Here is a 20800-nt window from a genome sequence, read left to right as displayed (position 1 = left end):
GCACCACCCTTGCACGAGGTTTTAAGAAAAATGGCCACCTGAGATCTCTAAAATCTTGAGCCAAAATAAACCTTTTCTCTTCTCTTTTAAAATGAATGCCTCAGGTGGTTCTTTATAGTGATAGAAACCTAATGCCAACAGCACCAAAGATAGAAGTAGGATAAAGGTGAATGAAGCAATTTATCAACAATACTAAGAGCTATACATAAACATTTATAAGACATTGTAGATTTTTCTTGTTTAAAAAATAAAGGTGGGGTGGGCTGGACAGATAGCTCAGTGGCGAAGAGCACTTCCAGGGGACCAGAGTTCAATTACATGGCAATGCAATGAATCATGCCAATCCTAGGGATCCAGTGCCCTTTCCTGGACTCTGTGGGTACCAAATATACACACAGTGCACAGACATACATGCAGGCAAAACATTCATGCACATAAAATAAAATTTAAAACAAATATTTTAAATAAAGGGAGCATTTAAAAGCATTGGCAAGCTAGTGAGTTGCTCATATATACAGGTCTTAACTAAGGGTTTCTAAAGTTGTCGTTTTCAAACTTTGTGGAATACATGCAAAGAATAATGTCAGTAGAGTGATACAAAGCCAATCACCTCTCAAGTCTGCATCCTTTTTAAGTCATCAGTTATGCTTATATCCCTCTGATCATGAAAGCAATAGAGACTCATAATTGGAAGAGTCAGGAAAGTGCATGATGCAAAGTAAGTCTCATTCATGAATCTTGTCCCTGTGTTTTCAGAGGGGTGCCATAGCCTTCTTTTCACATGCACACCCATCCACTTGTCTGTTGACGGGTTAACACTTACTAAAAAGTGGCTCTTTACCCCAGAGGGACACATATTATTCAAGGGAAAAACAATATATACTTATTTTAATATCACAGTATGTACTAGTATTCTCCAAGAGTTGTAAAAGTCATAAAAGCAATACAGAAGGTCATAAGAGCATTGTTAGGCTAGAAATAAATCATCAGTAATATAAGCCAAAGGTATTTATTTAGAAGATGGTAAAAAATGTTCTTGTCTTTAGTCATGCTAACTGGTAGAAAAACATAAAAGTACAATTTTTTATAATTTTAAAAATGTTTTTATTAATTATTTGATAATTCAATACAACATATTTTGATCATATTCACCTTCTACCCCAGGTCTTGCTCAGTCACCTGACCTCGTCTTCTTTCTCTTTCTCCCACTGAAGTCAGTTTGGATTTCTCTGACTGCTTTTAGCCATGGAACCTGCTGCCCCACAATATGATTGACACACTAGGTCCCATACTCTTAGACAAAACTGATTTTTCCTCTTTCAACAGCAGTCAAATACCAATTACTCGTCAGCTAAGGTTGAAGTTTCATGCCCACCTGCCCTCCTCCATGCTGAGTTTTTGTCTGAATGCCAGAGTTTTTAAAACCACAATTTATTCTCTCAGTGGAAGTCACTATGGTGTTTTTTTTTTTTTTTTATCTTCAGCACTACCCAGACTTATCACTAGGATGACAGCAATGTTTGCTTCTTACACTTGTGCTCAGATTGCTCAGTGTGGCGGCAACTGCTTCATGATTATTTTCTTAATGATCTATTCAGAAGATTGGGTTTAAGGCAGAGAACACAAGAGCACAAAGAAAAATACTGGTGTGACTCTTCTAACGCTGCCCAGTGATGTTTAAGGAAACTGCACACAGCCAGGGAGCATGTTGTGCCTGCTATTAAGGGGATCCACAAAATGCCCCATTGAACTAGGAACAAAGAAAGCAATGGTTTCATACAGAAGAGAGCAATCAATACCCTGTGTTGAAATTTTTGCAGCTAAACACACGGTACGCCCCGCCATCACAATTGAGCAGAGCCATGATGTCACAGCCTCGAAGACAGCTTCCTCTTGACTGTCCCGGTAATTTTACCATAGGGATTGTCAAGAGGCAGCAAAACCTGTAGAGGAAACACAGGGTACATTCAGAGATTTGAGGACAAGCCGATAGTAAAGCCCGAATGTCACTGTTGTCAAGGAGGAAACTTGCAGTAAAATTACTTCTGGTGTAGGAGAGCCTGGTTTTCCTTACAATGCTTGGTGAAGAGTTGACTTTCCAGAAAGTATAGAAATGTTGAGAGTTTTTTTTTTTTATGTGGTTTTGGGTTATTGTATATAGGTATGAATGTGTGTGTGTGTGTGTGTGTGTAGCACATGTATTTGGGGTGTGTGTGTGTGTGTGTGTGTGTGTGTGTAGGGTGTAGGAACTGGGAAGGTGGTTGCGTGTGGAGTCAGAGGACAATTTTGTATAATTGCATCTCTCTTTTCCCTTCAGATGGGCCCTAGGGTTCCGGCTCAGGTCATCAGGACTTTCCTCCTAAGCCATCTCCCAAGCCTCCACCTTAGTTTTTTTTGAAACAGAGTCTCTTGGTGTTCAGCTGGACTAGCTGACCCGTGAGATCCAAGGGTCCTGTGGTCTCCACTCCTGCAGTGCAGTAACTATTGACACACGTTACAGCTGACACGTGCTACAGCGCTTGGCTGTTCACATGGGTGCTGGACACCCAAACTCAGGTCCTCATGCATGCACAGAAAGTGGTTTACTGACCAAACCATTTCATCAGCCACCAAGACGCATTGTGTTTGTTTGGTAATCATTATGATACAGATGTTTTTAAAAGCATCATACAATCCCGCTTTTTAAAATTCAGTGAGTAAGTCTGACTTTCTGATAACTCATTTTGGACATCAGTCACTGTTCACAGCTATAGCTCAGCCATGCCCTGAAACGCCTTTGAGGCCCACAGGACTATGAGTGCAATGCTGAAGGCTCCAGACTGCTGTGGTTCAGAGTTGGTCTGTCTTCCCACCCTGTCACGTGCCACTCCCCAGCTGCTGTCACTGTGCCTCAGCTTCCTGCTTCTCATAGATTGCCTTCACATGGTATACATATAGGTGAGGGTCCAAATGTGTGTAGCTGAAGATATCCCCCACAATGTGAGGGTGCTTTGCTCAGGCTTAGTATGTATATGTGTGTGTGTGTGTGTGTGTGTGTGTATAAAATAAATATATATACTATATCTAATATATATGCACACACACATATATATACATATATATACACGTATATGTATGTGTGTGTATATATATATATATATACATATATATACACGTATATGTATGTGTATATATATATCCGACATAGGTAACACTGTTTCCAGATCTCTCTCCTGCCCTTCAGCAACTAATCCTCCCTCAAAGCCATCCATCATCACTCACAAGTGCTCACTGCTATCTTTTCCTTCTTCTAAGGTAAATAGTGTTGCCTGTCCTTGAACATGGGCCAAACTTTCCTAGCATCCAGGGCCCTAGGTCACCTTTCTTTCTCTCTCTCTCTCTTATGTACATTGGTGTTTTGCCTGCATGTATGTCTGTATGAGGGTGTCAGATCCCCTGGAACTTGAGTTACACACCGTTGTGAGCTGCCATGTGGGTGCTGGAAATTGAACCTGGGTCCTCTGGAAGAGCAGGCATTGTTCTTAACTGCTGAGCCATCTCTTCAGCCCCATGCCCCACCCCAACCCCCATCATCTCTTACAAGATATGTAAGCCTGATGCTCATTTTTCCAGCACCAGGGCAGGCATCCACATGTGACTGATGATGCAGAGCCAGTGGAACCCACCAGCACTATTTGCAGGAGAAAAATGAGGTCCTGGCAGGAAGGGTTGAAAGACTCCTGGGTCAGCAGTGTGGTGTCCTCTGTCGTACCTCCCCCTCACACCCCTGCCGTGCAAGCGTCTAAGACTTTCTGGTAACCTTCTGCATCAGCATCAGAGAGTGGTCTCCACCCACAGCCACAGAACCATCCCAACAGATGATCTCATCCCTGTCTCTCTCCCTCAAACACACTAAAAGCAGTTACCCAAAATGATGCTGCAGATGGGTCAAAGGCCTATCACTGAAAATGTCCACGGGGTAGGGTTAGTTCCGATCTCCCAGGAAGTGACCCCAGAGGCCGTCAATCAGGGCTCCAGGCTGCCTAGTCACACAATTTGTCACAGCTAAAAGGAAGTCAGAGCTGTATCTTTTCGGAGACAAGGGTTCTCTTTGAAAACATGCATTTCTTATTCTTGCCATCTGTAGCACAAACATACTTTCATCTCACCCAAGTGTATTGTGTGCTGCTGAATTGACTATTTAATGAAAAGGTGGGCATGATGAAAGAAAACGAAGACACAGCCTTTCCCTCTCCTCGTTGCCTTATGATGGAAGAATGATGCCGCTGTGATCTTCAGTAACATTGCCTTATGATGGAAGAATGATGCCGCTGTGATCTTCAGTAACATTTTCCCAAGGATATCTTATCGCTGTCTCCTTGGCACACTTTGTTCCTTCTTTGTGTTCCCTCCCTGCCACTCACAACTCTCCTCTATAACCACCCATCCACTTCTAAGGTCCTCAGCCTCAGCCACTGAAGACCCAGAGTCAGCCAGGTGCGGTGACACATGTGTGTAATCCCAGCACTCGGGAGGCAGAGAGAGGCAGACAGCTATGAGTTTGAGACCAGCCTGGTCTACAAAGCAAGTCCAAGATAGCCAAGGCTACAGAAAGAAACCCTGTCTCAAAAAAATTTTTTTAATTGAAAAGAAAAAGAAAGACCCAGAGTCCAAGAGGGCTCTAATCAGTGACAATCAGCTGCTGTTACAGCTTTTAGGCAGTGCTATCTTCCCATGTTGACAAGGGGACAGAAAGGAGATGGAACGGAAATGTGCACTCAAGGCTTTTAAACTCTCTTACCTCTTCCTTGTTGATCAGGCCCATTTTGGTCATGTCAATGTTAAAGTAGTGAATGTTTGGCAGGCTGATTTCCATGTCTTCCATCTGGAATGCACAACAGCATGCGGCACACTGAGCACCGGAAAGTCTCTCTTCTTCCATCAACCTCATCCGCCCTGACCACTTCCCGAGACCATGATTGTGTCCTAAGGCACTCTCCCATGCTCCTCTGCTGCCGATCACTGCCCCGTCCCCCCGCCCCAACTAGTCTTCCTATAGGATTGATGGCAGGCCGATTCCTCTCCCTTCAGTATAAAACCTGCTCTGAAAAGCTCAGGCTCCTTGAGGTGGGAATCTAGGAGATTCCCTTCAACATCCAACTGGCCTCCAGAAACTGGCCAATCACCATTCTAATGTCTTCCCTGCTCCATCCCACCCAGGATGGTCCCCAACATTCATAGGTCCTAGGATAAGTGTAGAATTGCAAACCCACATACATGACATAAGGATTTAGTGGACTATACTTTCCTAATTGACAAAAATACTTTTGTTAAAACTATAAAGTCAGGTTGTAATTTAAAATTCTGACTCTTTGTGATACTGTTCCAGACCATCGCATAATGGGAAATGGCAGCCCATCCCTTGGGCTACCCATCTTCTTTCTTGGGTCATGAAGGCAGATATTCTCCTGGTATGTCAAGCCATAACCACTTTTCTGGTCCACTTCTACACCTAAGAATGTGCCCCCAGTGGCAGCAGCCTTTGTTGACAGGACAGGTCTCTAGGAGAGATTTGTCCAGGTTCCAGGCTATTGGGTGAAAAATTCTGGGGGAGCTGTGGGCACCTAAGAATGTGTCACCTTGTTTTACCAACTCTACCCAGTGGAGGCAGGCACAGACAGAGGAAAGCAAAAAGGAGGGTGCTGCAGTGCTAGGCCAAGGCGGAGACGCCCCTCTGGTCCAGGCGATACTTCTCTTCCTTCAGCATGGCCTTGGCCCATGCTCTGTTGGCCATACTTCTGTAAATCATCCCACAAGGCTCCTAGTCTGTGGCCCTTCATGCCTTTTGTCACATTACTACCAGTGATCACTCTGGAATGCAAATCAATCCTGCCATGTTATACTTTGCTGCTACCCTCGGTGCCCCAGTGGTTCTCAGAATAAAGCACAGACTATAAATAAGCCTATACATGCCTGCTTGACTCGCTGTCACCTTATGCCTGAGCACAGGAAAATATTTCCTTCCTAGCATGTCACTTATGCTTGGCCCTTAAGAGTAAATGTCTATGTCACATTACTGCCTCTTGCTACATTTATCCTGTTCCCCTGCCCTTTGGTACAAGCCCAATGACCCCTGTTTGTTTCTGAAAACTCAGCGGAGTCCTCTCCTGAGAGATCTAGCGAGTCCTAACCTCTTATACCTGAGTTAGACTCGCTCCTATATTTCCTTAACAACTTATGGTTGATCTTTTTTTTAAACTTGTTTTCTTTGTTCACTTAATGATGAATTATTTGAGGACAGGGACATGTCTAGCTTATCTTATTATCCCTCGGGTCCTGCCAGGGACATGGTATCTAGGAATATCAAATGGATAAATGGATGGATGAGTGGGTGAATGGATGAAAGCAAGGAAGGATGGAATCTGTCTTCACCTGTCATTTCTACTTCGAAACAGATAGCCACTGTCTGGCTATCTCTCCGTCAAGGGATGGAAGTGGCCTGAATTTGAAGTTTAAAACTATGGTAGGTTGAAGGAACTCAAGGAATTTTCAACGGAGCTGAAGCACTGTCTCAGCGGCCTGTGGTTTTAGATTGAACAGATTTTCTCATTTTCTGCGCTATTCTCACTTGCTGTAACAAGCTTTTGAACAACAGCAGATGTCACTTCTCATGTGTCTTCCACTTTCCTATTTTAACACTCAAGGCTGCCTTAGAGCTGACAGGAGACACCGTTCCTCTCAGTCCTCAGAATGCAAGCGACAGAGCATATACCTCAGGAACCTGGTTCAGGGACAGCACTTGTATGTCGTAGAGGGTCTTCTGCACAGAAGGTGAGTATTCGCCTCTGTCATAGGGCCCAGCAAATTTCTTCAGGACAATGTCTCGGACAGTGCCCCTAGGACACAAAGGAACACATTATAAAGGTAGGAAGTAGGAGCGCCCCAAGAAGCACTGTATGCATGGTTTTAGGAAGGATTATTATTCTGTAATGCTAAAATGAAAACAAGAAAAATCCACTTTATACCCCTCCATACCACTCTGGCTCTCAATCACACACACACACACACACACACACACACACACACACACACACACACACACCGCGTTAAACAAACACTAAGCATCTACGTACTCCCTGTTCTCATAGAGTGATACTAAGGCCAAATAGCATTTCAGCGTCAATCTTCTACCATGAATGCAGACTTGTAAGGTTGACTCCTAAACACAAATGTCTTCCCTGCTCATGGCTACTTCCTCGAAGTAGTTCCTCCAGAGCTTAGTGACATTCTGTAATCCAAACACCTTATATGATTAAAGGCCCCCCAGCCTTTTATACAGCTGAAGCAATTCTGTGATTAGCCCTCCTGGCCCCGCCCCGTTTAGAGATGATGGCTCTGAGCTCACAAGTTAAATATGGGTCCTTTGCTTTTAGTGGGAAGGCTAGAGCTCTCCTCTGCTTGGACATCTCAACACCAATACACCAGGCTCCAGCTACCCAGGGGGAGCACTTGAAATAAGTGAGGGAAAAGAAGACTAGGGTGAGGTTCTTTGTCAAACACTTAAAAGCCTCTGGCATAATAAAAAAGAACAGATAAAAAACTACCAGTGGGAGAATGCTTTGTAGGGGAGGAAGATTCCATCTCATGCTAAGGCGAAGGTGTCTAACAATTGGCAAAGGAATAGTAAGTGAGCCATGAGAGTTCAAAAGCCAAACGTTCTTTGTCAGAGTTGTGATAAAACTCGCTCATACTTTTGCGTGGCTTAAGCATTTCTCATTTACAGTGTGTGTGTGTGTGTGTGTGTGTGTGTGTGTGTGTGTGTGTGCGCGTGCGTATGTGTGTAGCACAGAGGTCAACCTCAGGCACCTTTGTCAGTTGCTCTCCATTTTTTATTCTTTAAGACCATTCTTTGATATTTTTTACCTGGACTTTGCCACTGCTTCAGGCCGGCTGTCCATCCAGTGAGCTGCAGGGACCTGCCTGGCTCCACCCCACCACCACCACGACTGGATGAATAAACCCCATCATGCCTGGATTTCATGTGTGGGTTCTGGGGCCCAGATGCAGCTCCTCGTGCTCGCAACATAAGCACTTTACTAAATGAGCTCCTTCCTAAGCCCCATTATAAAATACTTCTATGAATATCAGAGAACTTGGAGCTTAGCCTGTAGGTGGCCAATTGCCACCATTTTTTCTAAAACCAAGAGGTTTCCTAGGACATGGAAATTTTAGTATAGAAACTAATAGCACCTCTTACTAACTGGGAAGAGTGGGATCCTTAGTTCAGGCCCCTGTGCAGGCTGGGTATTATTTTCATTTGATGGAGTCTAGCATCAGAAGTGTCACTTGGGTGTTGTTAGAGACACAAATTCCCTCAGCGGCCCAGAAGGAGCACAGAGATCTCTAATTTTAACAATGTCTGGAGTAATTCTGTTGTACACTAATGTCTGAAGGCCACTGATATAAGTTGAAAAACAGGGGATGGGATGATAGCTTGCCATGTGAGTGTGGGGGACCTACATTCCTTCTCCGGTGTCCACATAAAAAGCTGCACATTATTGCTGCACTGGGGAGAACTCTGACAGATCCTGACCTACCAGCCAGCCTAGCTGAGTAAGCAAGTCCCAGGTCCCAGTAAGAGGCTGGTCACAAAAATCAAGGGGAATAACTTGTGAGAAACACCACCTGGAGTTGTCCTCTGGCCTACACACACACACACACACACACACACACACACACACACACACACACACACACACAGAAACACACACATGCATACATGCACACACACAAACACACACACACATACATTTGTTCACACACATACATGCACACACGCACATGCACACACGCACGCACACATGCGCATGCACGTGCACACACACAGAAACACAGAAACACACATGCATACATTCGTTCACACACATGCACACACGCTCGCACATATGCGTGCACACACACAGATATGCACGCGCGCGCGCGCACACACACACACACACAGAGGAAATGGTCCTGAAGAACTGGGATATTGAATTGATGGGCCTCCAAGTTTCCTCTTTGATCCAAGATTCCATTAACCTGCCCTAGTTCTAGGTCCTATTACTTGCGTGCCATACCAGGTAGCCTCAAAGTCCACATCTCTTGTCCGGTAGCGCCACTTGCAGTACACTTGAGTGGCAAAGCAGCGGTCCTTCACCTCAGGGAGAGTAGTAAACTGATCCTTGATGAAGCCTTCAAATCCAGACTGGGTTGTTTTCAAGACCTTGAGGTCTTTGATTCCAGAGTGAATGACTGGAGGTCCTGTTTCCGACAGAGGGGCAGGAGAAGGTGAGTATCAGCAGACCTGTGTCTTTACTGAGCACTACAGAAGCAGCGAAGATCCTGGCCACAGAAGCACACACACGCTTCGCTTCCACCTTCTTCTATCCTTCTCTGTGGATTGACAGACTCTCTGCCCTCTCCTGTCTGAATAAAACAGAAGGCTCAAGGATAAATCCATCTATTCTGAGATCGCTTCCTCCTGGTACCTGCAAGGGCATCTCAGGAAAATCGTCTTATATAACATAAAGGACAAGTTATTCAACAGGCAGTGACATGAGTTGATGGGACCTCAGGAGTGTGTCTTCTCTCTGCCACTGGGATCCCTTTCCTACAATAGATCCTCTGGTTGATCTACAGTGGCTGGTGACGTCAGCCACCACTATACCCTGGTGCATATGGGCTCAGCCAAGACCAGACAACCTCATGAGTAAGTAGTAGTGTGGACCTGACTGAGACTAAACAAAGGGCAAGAATCAAGACTGCCAGTACAGGCATCACTCTGCATAGCTGATAGCCATAGAGAAACCTCTGGTTTGTGGCTGAAGCTGCTTCGTGGGGATCAGGGGTTGGAGACGTGATACAAATGGTGAATAGGATGGTTTGTCGCCTTCTTCCTTGCTGTCCCCTCATAGAGGAATGGGTGGTAGAAGGTGATGGGCACACTTAAAAGGTGCTGCTTACCTGTGCCCCAAGTCGTGCTAGCTCAGGGCCTGTGGCAATGTCATATTATTAAAACATCTCTTACATTTTAAGAAACTAGAACTTTTGCTGGACCTCACAGCCAGGGCTGTCCTGCTGTGTTTAGCCTGCCTCTAAAAGAACAGTGTTACAATCAGTCTTACCTGCCTTGGATTTCCATGTAATCAACTTTTACAGCCTAAGCTAATGCATGGCTTAAATCTGAAACTAGGTCCATGGCCTAACCCAGAGAGCAATGTGTGTGTGTGTGTGTGTGTGTGTGTGTGTGTGTGTGTGTGTGTGTGCGTGCGCGAGCGCGCTATGACAAGCACTTGCTAGAAACACCAAACAGGACAAAAGCATCCTTATGAAATAACCATCAGCCATAACCATTAAAGGCAGCATACTAACACTGCTTGATGACATTGCTTATTATCTGGGTCAGCTAGAACCAGTAGCATTTCATTCCCTATTAAACCTCTGTTAACAATTTCTGAAAAGCATTCCTTTGCTTTCTTTCTCTTAGTGCAACACCGACTTATCTTGTGTTCTCTGGGTTACGTTCTGATAAAATAAAGCGTTTGGTCTAGAATGTCCTCAGATAAACTGGCATGATGGAAAAATTTAACTTTCAGAAGTTCTCTTTGGATGTTGTACTGAAGAAAGACCAAGAGGAAGCTGCCAGCACTGGTTTGGTGCCTTTGTCTGGCCAGGTTTGTCTAATTTTACTTTTTGTGCGTTCTCCTTTGGTTCGAGGGACAGAATGACCTGGGATCTTTCAGACCCTAGGCAGGTGCTCTGTCACCACACTGCATACTCAGCCCAGACTCTAAACGTACAAAGACGCTGGCCCCACAGAGTCAGTATGTAACTGTGTGTCTGTCTCAAATCCAAGAGACCTACAGAGCACACGGCGGGTATTTATTGATGGGCAAAGTACAAGGTTGATTTGTATCAAGGAGCAACAACATCATATGGAGCCTTTTCTCGTCTAGACAGTCGACTCTCTCTCGTGTTGAAGTTTGCCTTCCCCACGCCCTCCATCCTCACACTCCAGGTAGCAAAGGAGAGGAAACGGGCATCAACTCTGGCTAAAGCCACCCAGCGTGTAAGCGTGCTTCTGGCTGACGTTTTCTCACTTAGTCCACGGCACATTCTTATTTTACACAGTAAATGCTTTTATGCAGGAGACTTTTCTTCCTGTGCACCTCCTCACACAGCTAGAAATGGGCGGAGGTGAGGTTTAAATTCAGCAGCGCACTGTGAGAGTCTGTGCAGTTGCGCCCCCCTTTTCGGTCATCCTCCATCTGTGCAGTGTTTCTCTGTCCTTAAGCTCTCTTTGTGTCCTGTCAGGACTTCAGAGGGGCTTCCCAGGGGACCAGAGGGCTCCCACCTCCCATTCACGGTGAGCCTGGGGATGGGAGATCAGCCTTTGAAAAGCATCTCCATCACCCGATGAGTAGTGAAGTGTCCTGTGCCTCCTGAAAGTATTTTATTCCCTAAAATCCTACAGGGACTACAGAGATGGCTCAGCAACTAAGAACAATTATTGTCCTTGCAGAGGGATCAAGTTCAATTCCCAGCAGCCCATGTGGGTGGATCACGAATCCCTGTGACTTCCGCCCCAGAGTGATTTGATGCCTCTGGCCTCTGTGGGTACCTCAACCCAGACACATGCAATATACATAGTTTTTAAAGGATAGAAATAAATCTTTAAAAGAGAAAAAAAAAATTTCCTATGAGCTCCCAGTGAAAAGTAGCTCCAGTCATTACAAACTAATATAATCTAAAATGCATTCCCCGATACTTCCTTCAGGAAAACAAAATATCCCCAAAACGAAACAGAAGTCAGCAGCCAAGAACTAAAACACATAGTAGAGTCCCTTGAGGGGAAATGGAAAGGTGAAGGGGAAATCTGTCTTTTTCAATGCATCTGCCTTCTGTCCCCAGCATCTGCTTTGCTCATTGGCCTTTGGCTCCTCCTGTGGTCTTACTCATAGGAGACTCTGCAGTGTGGCGTTGCTTGTCTACAATCCCCACCTTTGGCATTCAAAATCCCCTAAGTTCAAGTGCCAGTGCCCTTCCTACCACACCCTTCTCCCTCTGCGTGGGAATGATGGCCCTGGAGGAATCCTTCACCTCTTCCTACCTTGATTTTCTCATCTCTGAAGTGAAGATGGTAGCTATGCCTGTTTGTTTGGAGCTGATATGTTTCTAAAGCAATGCACATGAGGATTCCATAGAGCAGCCGCTGTGTCCAAAATGCACTGTGAAGGTCTCCATGGCAATCTTGCTGTGCCTGGCTTTTCCACACCGATGTTAACCACCTGTCGAGGCCTCCTGTGCCCTACAGGTTCAGGGGACTCTGGAACCAAACCCAAACCTTCCATCCTATGTTCCCCCAGCCCTGGAGGTAGTAATGCATACTGAGCTTTTGGAGTAGTAGCCCTGCCTGGCCACCTTGAAATGACTTACTTTCTCACTAGACTCTAGAAACAGAGAAAGCTCTTGCATTTTTAAATGTGGTTTGGCATCGTATTCCCACAGAACAAATGACTTCTGTTCCCGTGGACAACTGATGATAGCCAGTTTTGTCAGGGCAGAAGCCACATACTCCAAGGCCCTCGATCCTCTGTGAGAGAAATCAACAGAAACTATGCTCTTTGAACACTGAATTTTTTCTCCTTGGCGCACGTTACACATACTGGATGAAATCAAATGGCTTATTTTATCTTCTCTATTGGCAGTGACCCAGCCTGCTGAGCACTGGTAAAAACCTGAGGCTTTCAAATTCATGGGGCCATCAACTAAAAATATGTTGCCATACACACTCTAAAAAGATCCCAGTTTAGATCCACAAGAAGTAATTCAACTAGAAGCACCATCCTTCTCTGGGTACCATCCCTTGAAAGGACTTAATCAGCTGGTGGTCCTGCACCTCCAACCCCCCCCCCCATGGTGAGCATGTGTGTGTGTGGGGGTAATGTAACAGGAAGATTTCTCACTTTTTGCATGGCTGGAACATAACCTCTTCAGCCTCTAGTGTCCTCCTATACACTGTCTCAGAGAAGCAGGCAACCACCCTTTAGCTCTCACTTGGAATTATAGAAAACAAGCCCAGCTCCTTACCTACGCATCAGGTGTCAAAAATGCACAAAGCTTTACTGAGCTGAGGGGAAAAAACCTCCTGTCATGAAGAGGATAATTGCTTCCACGGTTAACGCCTCCAAAAAGTGGACAAAAATAGCTAAAAAGGAGGATATTTTAAAACTATATTAAATCATTTACTATGAAGATGCAAACTTGTAAAGGGCTAGAGAAAAGCAGGGAGCAACTAAGTCAGTGGCTCTCAACCTGTGGAGCACGATCCCCTGGGTTGAACACATCTTTTACAGGGGTCACCTAAGACCATCAGAAAACACAGATATTTACACTATGATTCATAATTTCTGGAGGCGGAAGAGATGACGTCACCAGGCAGAGAGCTAGTCTGGCTTTACATCAACCAGGCGTCCAGTGAGGTGATTGATTTTAAGACCAAATGCTTCAGCTCTGGTGCCAAAGGACGAAAGCAGCTGTCTTGGAAGTGGTTATCACCCCTCAGGTCTCTCTGGACCCCCCCTTACTTCTTCCTTCTGCCTAGCTTGTTACCCCTTAAATCTACCTGACCCACCCATGGGCTTTGATTTCATCTTCTTTGCTTATCTCTGCCTCCCAGTATCCTCCATATCAGCATGTGAGGGCTTCCTTTTCTTTCTTTCTTTCTTTTTTTTCTTTTTTTTTTTTTCATAATCGAAATGCAGTATCTCTTATTTGCTGCCTCTCTTTCATCTCCCATTTCTCTTTTTAGCTATGCTTTAGCTGGTGTACTTTTGATGTCGTTTTGCTTTTTAGTTAGAGTCAGTTTAGGAGCCATTGAATGCTTAAATAGTTGTGAATTTTAACTCAAATACTGCAGAGGTTTGGGGACTAACTTAGTTCCGATTAGTGATTCACTCCCCCTCCCCCCCATGGTGGTCTCGCAGCTCAGCTAAGCTCCTGGTTTAGCAGAGGCCCAGGAAGGAAAGAATTCATTCAGAAGATCCAAGACCCCTAAGTCAGAAGCCTGTGTGGCATCATGCACGCAGAGCCTAGCTCTCTGATCAGGGCGTGGGAAGCTGCCAGCACCAGAGCAGCCTTTGACCCTAGGGTTGGGAGTTTCATCTCTCCTCCTGATCCTCTCAAGGAACCAGCAGACTTTGAAATACTCGAATTTTCAGCATAATGAGGTATCTGTAAAGGATCCATGAAGAAGGAGCAATATAATGAGGTTTAGAGCAACACCTGGACCTATGGCAGCCAAACCTCAGCAGGTTTTCCAGACTGTGTTGTTCAGGAAAACAGATCAGCCCACCAGGTGAGACTCACCCATCCTCTTGAGAAGGATCCCTTTGGGGACTTATATGGATGACTATAAGACTGAGTCCATGGGCTGGGGCAGGGGTAGAATTCTCACCATTCTAGCCAGCCCCCAACACACCATGGGGTTTGTAACACTGTAACACCAGCCTGCCCTGCAGAAGCTGGAGTGTAGGGATTAATGGTTGTTTCCTCAGTTAAACCTATCCAAGGGCATTTCTTGCTCTTCTCTCTCCTCTCTCTCTCTCTCTCTCTCTCTCTCTCTCTCTCTCTCTCTCTCTCTCGCTCTTCTCTCTCTCTCTCTCTCTCTCTCTCTCTCTCTCTCTCTCTCTCTGTATGGTGAGTGTATCTATGTGTATGTGTGTATGTGTGTGTGGTGTGTGTCTATGTGTATGTGTGTATGTGTGTGTGTACGCATGCTCCTCTATGCGTACATACAGTGCCCAGAACAGGATGCCAAGTGTTTTCTAATATTCTCCTCCTAGTTACCTCGAGACAGAGTCTTTCTGGAAGCTCACTGTTTACCTAGGTTGGCTGGCCAGCACACTCATCTTTTCTTCAAAATACTGAAGTTCCACACAGCAACAGGTGCTGTGGATGCAAACCCAAGTGCTCACACCTTCTCAGCCAGTGCTCTTACTGTCTGAGCACGGAGCAGGGCTGGGGGAGGAATCGTTTCCCATGCAAAGCGCTGTGTATGCACACATGTGCATCCAGTGCACGTGGGAACCTGAATTCACCTACTGCACACCAAAGCCCTTACCCCATCCCTGCCAGCCCTGTGGAACATCGGAGTGGCCTGAGCTCCAGAGCAGTTGCCTGGAGCTTCTGGGCAAACTGCCCCGGGTCTGTCTGTACCCAGAAGCTTTGTAGGCCCTGTAGAGACGAAAGACTTGAGCCGATTCTGGGGTTGAGCTTTCTACTCGATAGTGCCAGCCTTGGAATTTAGAACTCCTGGCATGCAGGAAAAAGAGGAACCTGTTCTCTTTGATCAACATCAGTGGCCAGGATGTAGCCACCTTCACTTCTGCATCCACCTCCCACGCCCTACCCCACCCCCAAAAATACCTTTGTGGGTGTTTACCAGCTCCAGAGTTCCTCCTCAGCCATCTTTTGATCTAGATTTCTTAACCTTTCTGGGCAGATATCAAGTCAATTTCCTCTTCTGCTTGGACTTCCAGTGAGACGGCATATTGTGGCTGCCTGCAGTCAGGCACGACTGTGTGACTCTTCCCAGGGGAAGTGCTCTGGGTCACTGATGACCTGATACTTTTGTCTGAGGGGTCTTGACTGTTTTTCTCCCTCAAGGAGTAACAAGGTAAGGTTGCCCAGGATTCTGCCTAACTTCTGAATTAGGCATGCACCACCTCTATCCCCCCAAACCGGAAGAAGTCCCTGTGCTGAGCCGTTGCATATGGGCCTCTTTGATTTGCATTGCCTCTCTAGCTATCCCTAATAAAAACATTTTTGTCTTCTGTTTCTGTGACACCACTTTCTCTAGACTGCCCCACCCCTACCCCTTTATCTCTCTGATCAGACTTGTGCCAAAGTCTTAAAATAAGGACCTTCCCCCTGGGCGCTTATCCCTTTCTCTCACTCTGCAGGATGACTAGCCTCCGTTATCAGCTAGACTGGATCTGAAAACAACTAAGACAGGAGCCGCCAGGCGCACCTGTGAGGGACTTCCTTGATGAAATTATCTGAAGCAGAAAGACTCACCCTGAATGTGAGCAGTGAATGCTGGAGGCTGCGCACATAAAAGGGCATGGAAGAAGGAAGCTGTGGCTTTTTGCCTGCTTGCTTTCATTCTTGCTGGCAAGTGCATCTGTCCTGTGACTGAGGCATTCCTTCACTGGTATTGAAGCCAGGTTCTTGGGCCTTCCAACATAGACTGAAGACCAGCATCTCTGCAGGAACGCTCTCGGCCTTCAGAGCCAGGTTGGTCCCCTGAGACGTCAAACCTTACAGACTAAACAACTAACTCCAGGATTCTTGAGCTCTCCAGGGTGAGGCTGCAATTATTGCACTACCCAGACTATATCCTGTAAGCCAATCTACTAAATTACCTTTTGAACTATACGTATTTACTCTACCAGTTTTGTTTCTTTGCAGAACCTGGACAGTGTGCTGTATATATTATCTCTGTTTTCTGCAGCTATTTCCCTCCATGGGCTTTTATTTACCTCTCATGCATCTGTTGATGGTCCCTAGATCTATCTCCACCCCACACTCCAAAACTCACCTAACTTTATTCATGTATGTATTCTCTCCAGTTCCCAGTCTTTCCACTTTGAATCCAACTCTTGTAACTCTTTCTCTTCGCCCTTCCAACTCTACTCAAGCACTGGTGCACTGCTGACACTCACAAAGCCATCTCCGACAGCTGCTCGCCTGCGCATCCGCACCTCTCCTGCCTTGCTCATCTCTGCCACAAATCCCCAGGCATCTCACTCCACTCCACCTCTCCAGCCTGTCTCCCCTGCATGCACTTTGGTTAGAACTACTGAACAAACGCATATCCACAACCTAAGTGGGGCGGGGGAGTTTTAATTGACCTCAGTGTTTCTCAGGGTCTCAGCCCATGATGGTAGGGAGAGCATGACAGAGCAGAGGAGTCTGTGATGGAGAGAATGTGTGATGTAAGCTGTGTCCATAGAAACAGGCCAGCAGGGCCAACACCAAGAGTTAGTCACCCCTTCCGCCAACGAGGTCCCAACTCATAAATATTCTGGAGGCTCCCAAAATAGTCTCAGCAGCTGGGAAAACAAACACTCAAAATGAGTGTCTGAGCTGGGCACTCGGGGGCGAGGGAGTGGGGAGGAGGCAGAAGCAGGTGGTGGATCTCTGTGAGTTCGAGGCCAGCCTGGTCTACTGAGTGAGTTCCAGGACAGCCAGTGCTACACAGAGAAACCTTGTCTTGAAAAAACAAAACAAAACAAACAATGAGGGTCTGGTAAAGTCCTTACTGATACATAGACACACACACACTTCACTCACTTGACAGTTAGATACTTCTGCTTTTCTGTTGTCAATCTAAACAATAAAAATGGCTACTATTAAGAAAATCTTATATGCCAGGCACTATGCTATCAGCAATTATTACCTTTATTTCTCCGGACAACTGTAGAGATAGGCCTCCGAATGCTCACACTACAGTTGAAGACCCACTGAAGAGCTGGGACGCCCTTACTCACACTCATGATCTTAACTAGTAAAGCTCAGATGCACACACAGCCATTCTGATGCCAAGGCCTCTGGCCTTGACTAGAGATTCGTTTGATAGGAACTCTATGTGTTCAGAGATTCATTATGCAAACTGCCTTCAGGTTAGACTATGCATGTTAGTTCAGCACAGGGGCACTCTTCATGGACCCCCACCTCAAGGAATCAGCCTCACTGACCTCAGTGCTGATCTACAAATGTTTTGCTCATTCAGCAGTTAAATACATGTGGGCTCCACGTGAGGCATGAGGCAGGCACTCAGAATTCCCCAGCCCACACCTCTCTCTCCTTCCTGCAACCTGCCTCTCCGTGTCAACTGCTCCTAGTGTAGGCGCTTTGTCTTTCGTGAGCAGAAGAATGAAACCATTTTACAACGGTCAGTGGGAACATTAGCTCTTCTCTGCCAGAGCCTTCTACACTGCCCTGGGAAAAGCTGAGTTTTGGACCATCCCTGTTCCCTCAGGATGCCTTTAATCCCTCAACTGTGGCCTTTAGCCCTTCATATTTACAAAGCATTTGTTTACAAGTCTGTCTCCTCTAGTGAAATCTACCACAGAGTCTCTCAGATTAGGGACGCTCTGTGCATCTCCTCATGTGCCACCTTTTGGGCAGGTAGTGAGTCTTTTCAAAGTGGACTTGCTCAGTGGATAGCGCATGAACGAACAGCACAAGCACCTCCCATAAATGGATTTAATTTCAATCAGCTCTCCTCAAGTCGACTTCTGGTCACTTCAGGTCTTTGAAAGTGAGATAAAAAATGGGATGAAGAATATGCTAAGTTCCCAAATGTTTACGAAATCAATGGGGAGCTCTGCTGACCGATACACTGGCCTCCAGCTTGCTGCCACTCAGCACTTGAATATAGCTAATGTGATTCAAGCTGTACTGTAAATACAGAATATTTGCATTATTTTGGAGACAATATTTCAAAGACAAAAAAGATTTAATTAGCATTTATTCTATAACATTTTGGATTAAGCTAAATCTATTATTAAAAAATATTTTTCCTCATTTCTCTTTGGTTTCCTAAAGTGACTATTAAGAATACTTTAAAATTATATACAAAGTAAGCAGAGTTCACCTAGCCAGTCTGACTTTATGATAATAGTCAGCGCAGCTTAGGAAGGAAGTGCTGCCTGTGAGTTAGAAAATGCTTCCCCTTTTTGTCTCTAAGATCACACCTAAGGAAAGAAAAGGGAAGGAGGAAAGAGGCGCAGACTGAGGAAAGGAAAAAGAAGTCAGGGAGGGAAGGGAAGGTGGAGAGTAAGTCTGTGCTTTCCGAGGGAGGGGCTGGGGGAGGGAGTTTGGCCACATGACTAAGCATTTGCTGATCAAAATTGCCTTTTCAGTTTAATACAAATTTTTAGTTTCTTCTATAATAATAATTTTATAGCTGTTCTTCAAACACTGAAACAACCTTAGCTATATCTAGACTTAATTCAAATAGTTAGAAACATTGAGGGATAAGGAAGGAAGGAAGGAAGGAAGGAAGGAAGGAAGGAAATAGAAACAGGCAAAGTCTGAAGTCGACACTGAATCTATAATGGCCACTAAAGCATCTGTTGCTGAGACAGAAGTGCTTCTGTCATCTTTGCCTCTATGCTTCCAAGTTCTTTGCTCCAAATTTGAGTGGATTATTTAATTCCACTTCTCATGACCTCAACAAATCAATGGAACACGAGCTTGAGGAACACTATTTGCTCGGATTAATTATTAATGTTAACAAGGTATATTATAATAATGGCTCATAGTTTAAATTTCTTGCTCAATAGAATTATGTAATAGTCATTGCTTTTTAAAATGAGACTCACTTTAAAGAGATTATAATACTATTGTATTAGTTTTATAAATAGTATAATAGTATTAATATTATGCAAATAAAACATCAGGGAAATGTTAGTAATTTCATATATTGGTTACTGTCATTATCTCATGATACTGTACCAAAAACATTAGTTAGGAGATTTGGAAGTTTGTATTCTTGTCATTTCTAGCATTTACTTTTTGTTTTCTTGTTCCGCTTCAAAACTGGGTAATACAAAATTTCGACCGCTCAAGCTACAGATTTTGTAATAGAAAGAATCACCCCATTTGCTGTCTTTCAGACAAAAGTAAATAACCTTGTGCTATAAAATCCAAAGTCACAATGTGCAGTTCCATCTCAGATTTAAAAAAAAAAAAAAGCAACAAAACTTACAAATTCTTTACTTTTCCTCCACATTAGTAAAAAGAATTGCTTAGGGGGAAAAAAACCCCCACAAACACAAACACAAAACAAAAACCCAAGACATCAACAGAAGACACCTGGCACCTCCTGCAGGATGAAAGCATGGACAAGGTTTCTTACCGTTCCTCATCTGCTCCACTTCACAGAAGTGCGTGCCCGTCGGGGTGTGGATGAAGGCATGGATGTGCTTGACTCCATTCTGAAAGGGAGGGCAAAGTTGTTTCCAGTCACATTCCAGCACAGACTGAGATAGCAATTACTTTTACTAAACTGGGAGCATAAATGGTGAAACCTTTTCAAAACGCTTCCAGGGCACCTCTTCCACGTAGACGTGGGCTCTGGTGACATGGTTGAAAGAAGAAAGGAAGTGCTCGCAGATGTTCATAGCAAAGGTCTCTATGCTTTTTATCTGCAAAGAAAGGAATACTGGTGACCAAAACCATCTCAGTTACAAGGCTCTGCTGAGTCGCGTGTTTTGTTTATTCTGAGGTAGGGCTCGCTGACTACACAGCCCAGTCTGATCTTGAACTCATGATCCTCTGTCTACACCTAATTCTTGGATGATACACTTCTGTATCTGGCTTAGAGTGTGTTGTTTTGTTGTGTTTGTGTAAGATGAGCCTTGATGTTTAGTCCAGGCAAGCATCAAGCTCAAGGCAGTCCTGCACCACCCCCCTCATGGGCTGGGAATACACCATCCACTGCTAAGCACACTCGGGTGCCCTTTCCTGATCAGTTGTTTCTTCTAAGGAGAGAACCACAGAATTCAGAATTTTTTTTAAATTAAAAATAAATAGGAGACACAATAGCCCCATTTTGGTTTTTCTCTACTGTTCCTAGATTTCTATCACGGAGGAGACTCTGTTATTATTTTCAATTTTATTTTAAGATTTTTGTTGTTGTTGTTGTTGTTGTTGTTGTTTTATATGCATGGGTGTCTTGCCTACATGCATGTCTGTGCACTGTGTTCATGAT

At 44.9% G+C, this 20800-nt stretch overlaps 2 protein-coding genes across 3 annotated transcripts in view; one reads left to right on the top strand and one right to left on the bottom strand.

Moving 5' to 3' along the window:
- The window catches only part of Dnase2b (deoxyribonuclease 2 beta), a 59294-nt gene that overhangs the window by 8446 nt on the left and 30048 nt on the right, over positions 1-20800 (top strand). The window contains exons 1-3 of one of the 2 annotated variants that reach the window (XM_051165398.1): positions 10299-10691; positions 15521-15694; positions 15981-16314. The gene's annotated coding sequence lies outside the window, so the exon portion shown is untranslated. Of the gene's footprint in view, positions 1-10298; positions 10692-15520; positions 15695-15980; positions 16315-20800 lie in introns of those variants that run through there. The other variant, XR_007832782.1, reaches the window with a different exon arrangement.
- The window catches only part of LOC127206102 (uricase), a 33397-nt gene continuing 14204 nt past the window's right edge, over positions 1608-20800 (bottom strand). The window contains exons 3-8 of the mRNA XM_051165397.1: positions 20118-20234; positions 19946-20024; positions 9096-9279; positions 6752-6875; positions 4781-4864; positions 1608-1943 (exon numbers count right to left, since the gene is read on the bottom strand). Of these exons, the coding sequence (XP_051021354.1) occupies positions 1869-1943; positions 4781-4864; positions 6752-6875; positions 9096-9279; positions 19946-20024; positions 20118-20234 (663 nt within the window). The 3' untranslated portion in view covers positions 1608-1868. The remainder of the gene's footprint in view (positions 1944-4780; positions 4865-6751; positions 6876-9095; positions 9280-19945; positions 20025-20117; positions 20235-20800) is intronic.

Source organism: Acomys russatus, chromosome 23 (genome assembly GCF_903995435.1).
Source record: "Acomys russatus chromosome 23, mAcoRus1.1, whole genome shotgun sequence".
Classification (NCBI taxonomy): domain Eukaryota; kingdom Metazoa; phylum Chordata; class Mammalia; order Rodentia; family Muridae; genus Acomys; species Acomys russatus.
Note: the sequence above shows the minus strand (reverse complement) of the source record. Positions and strands in the feature narration are given on the sequence as shown.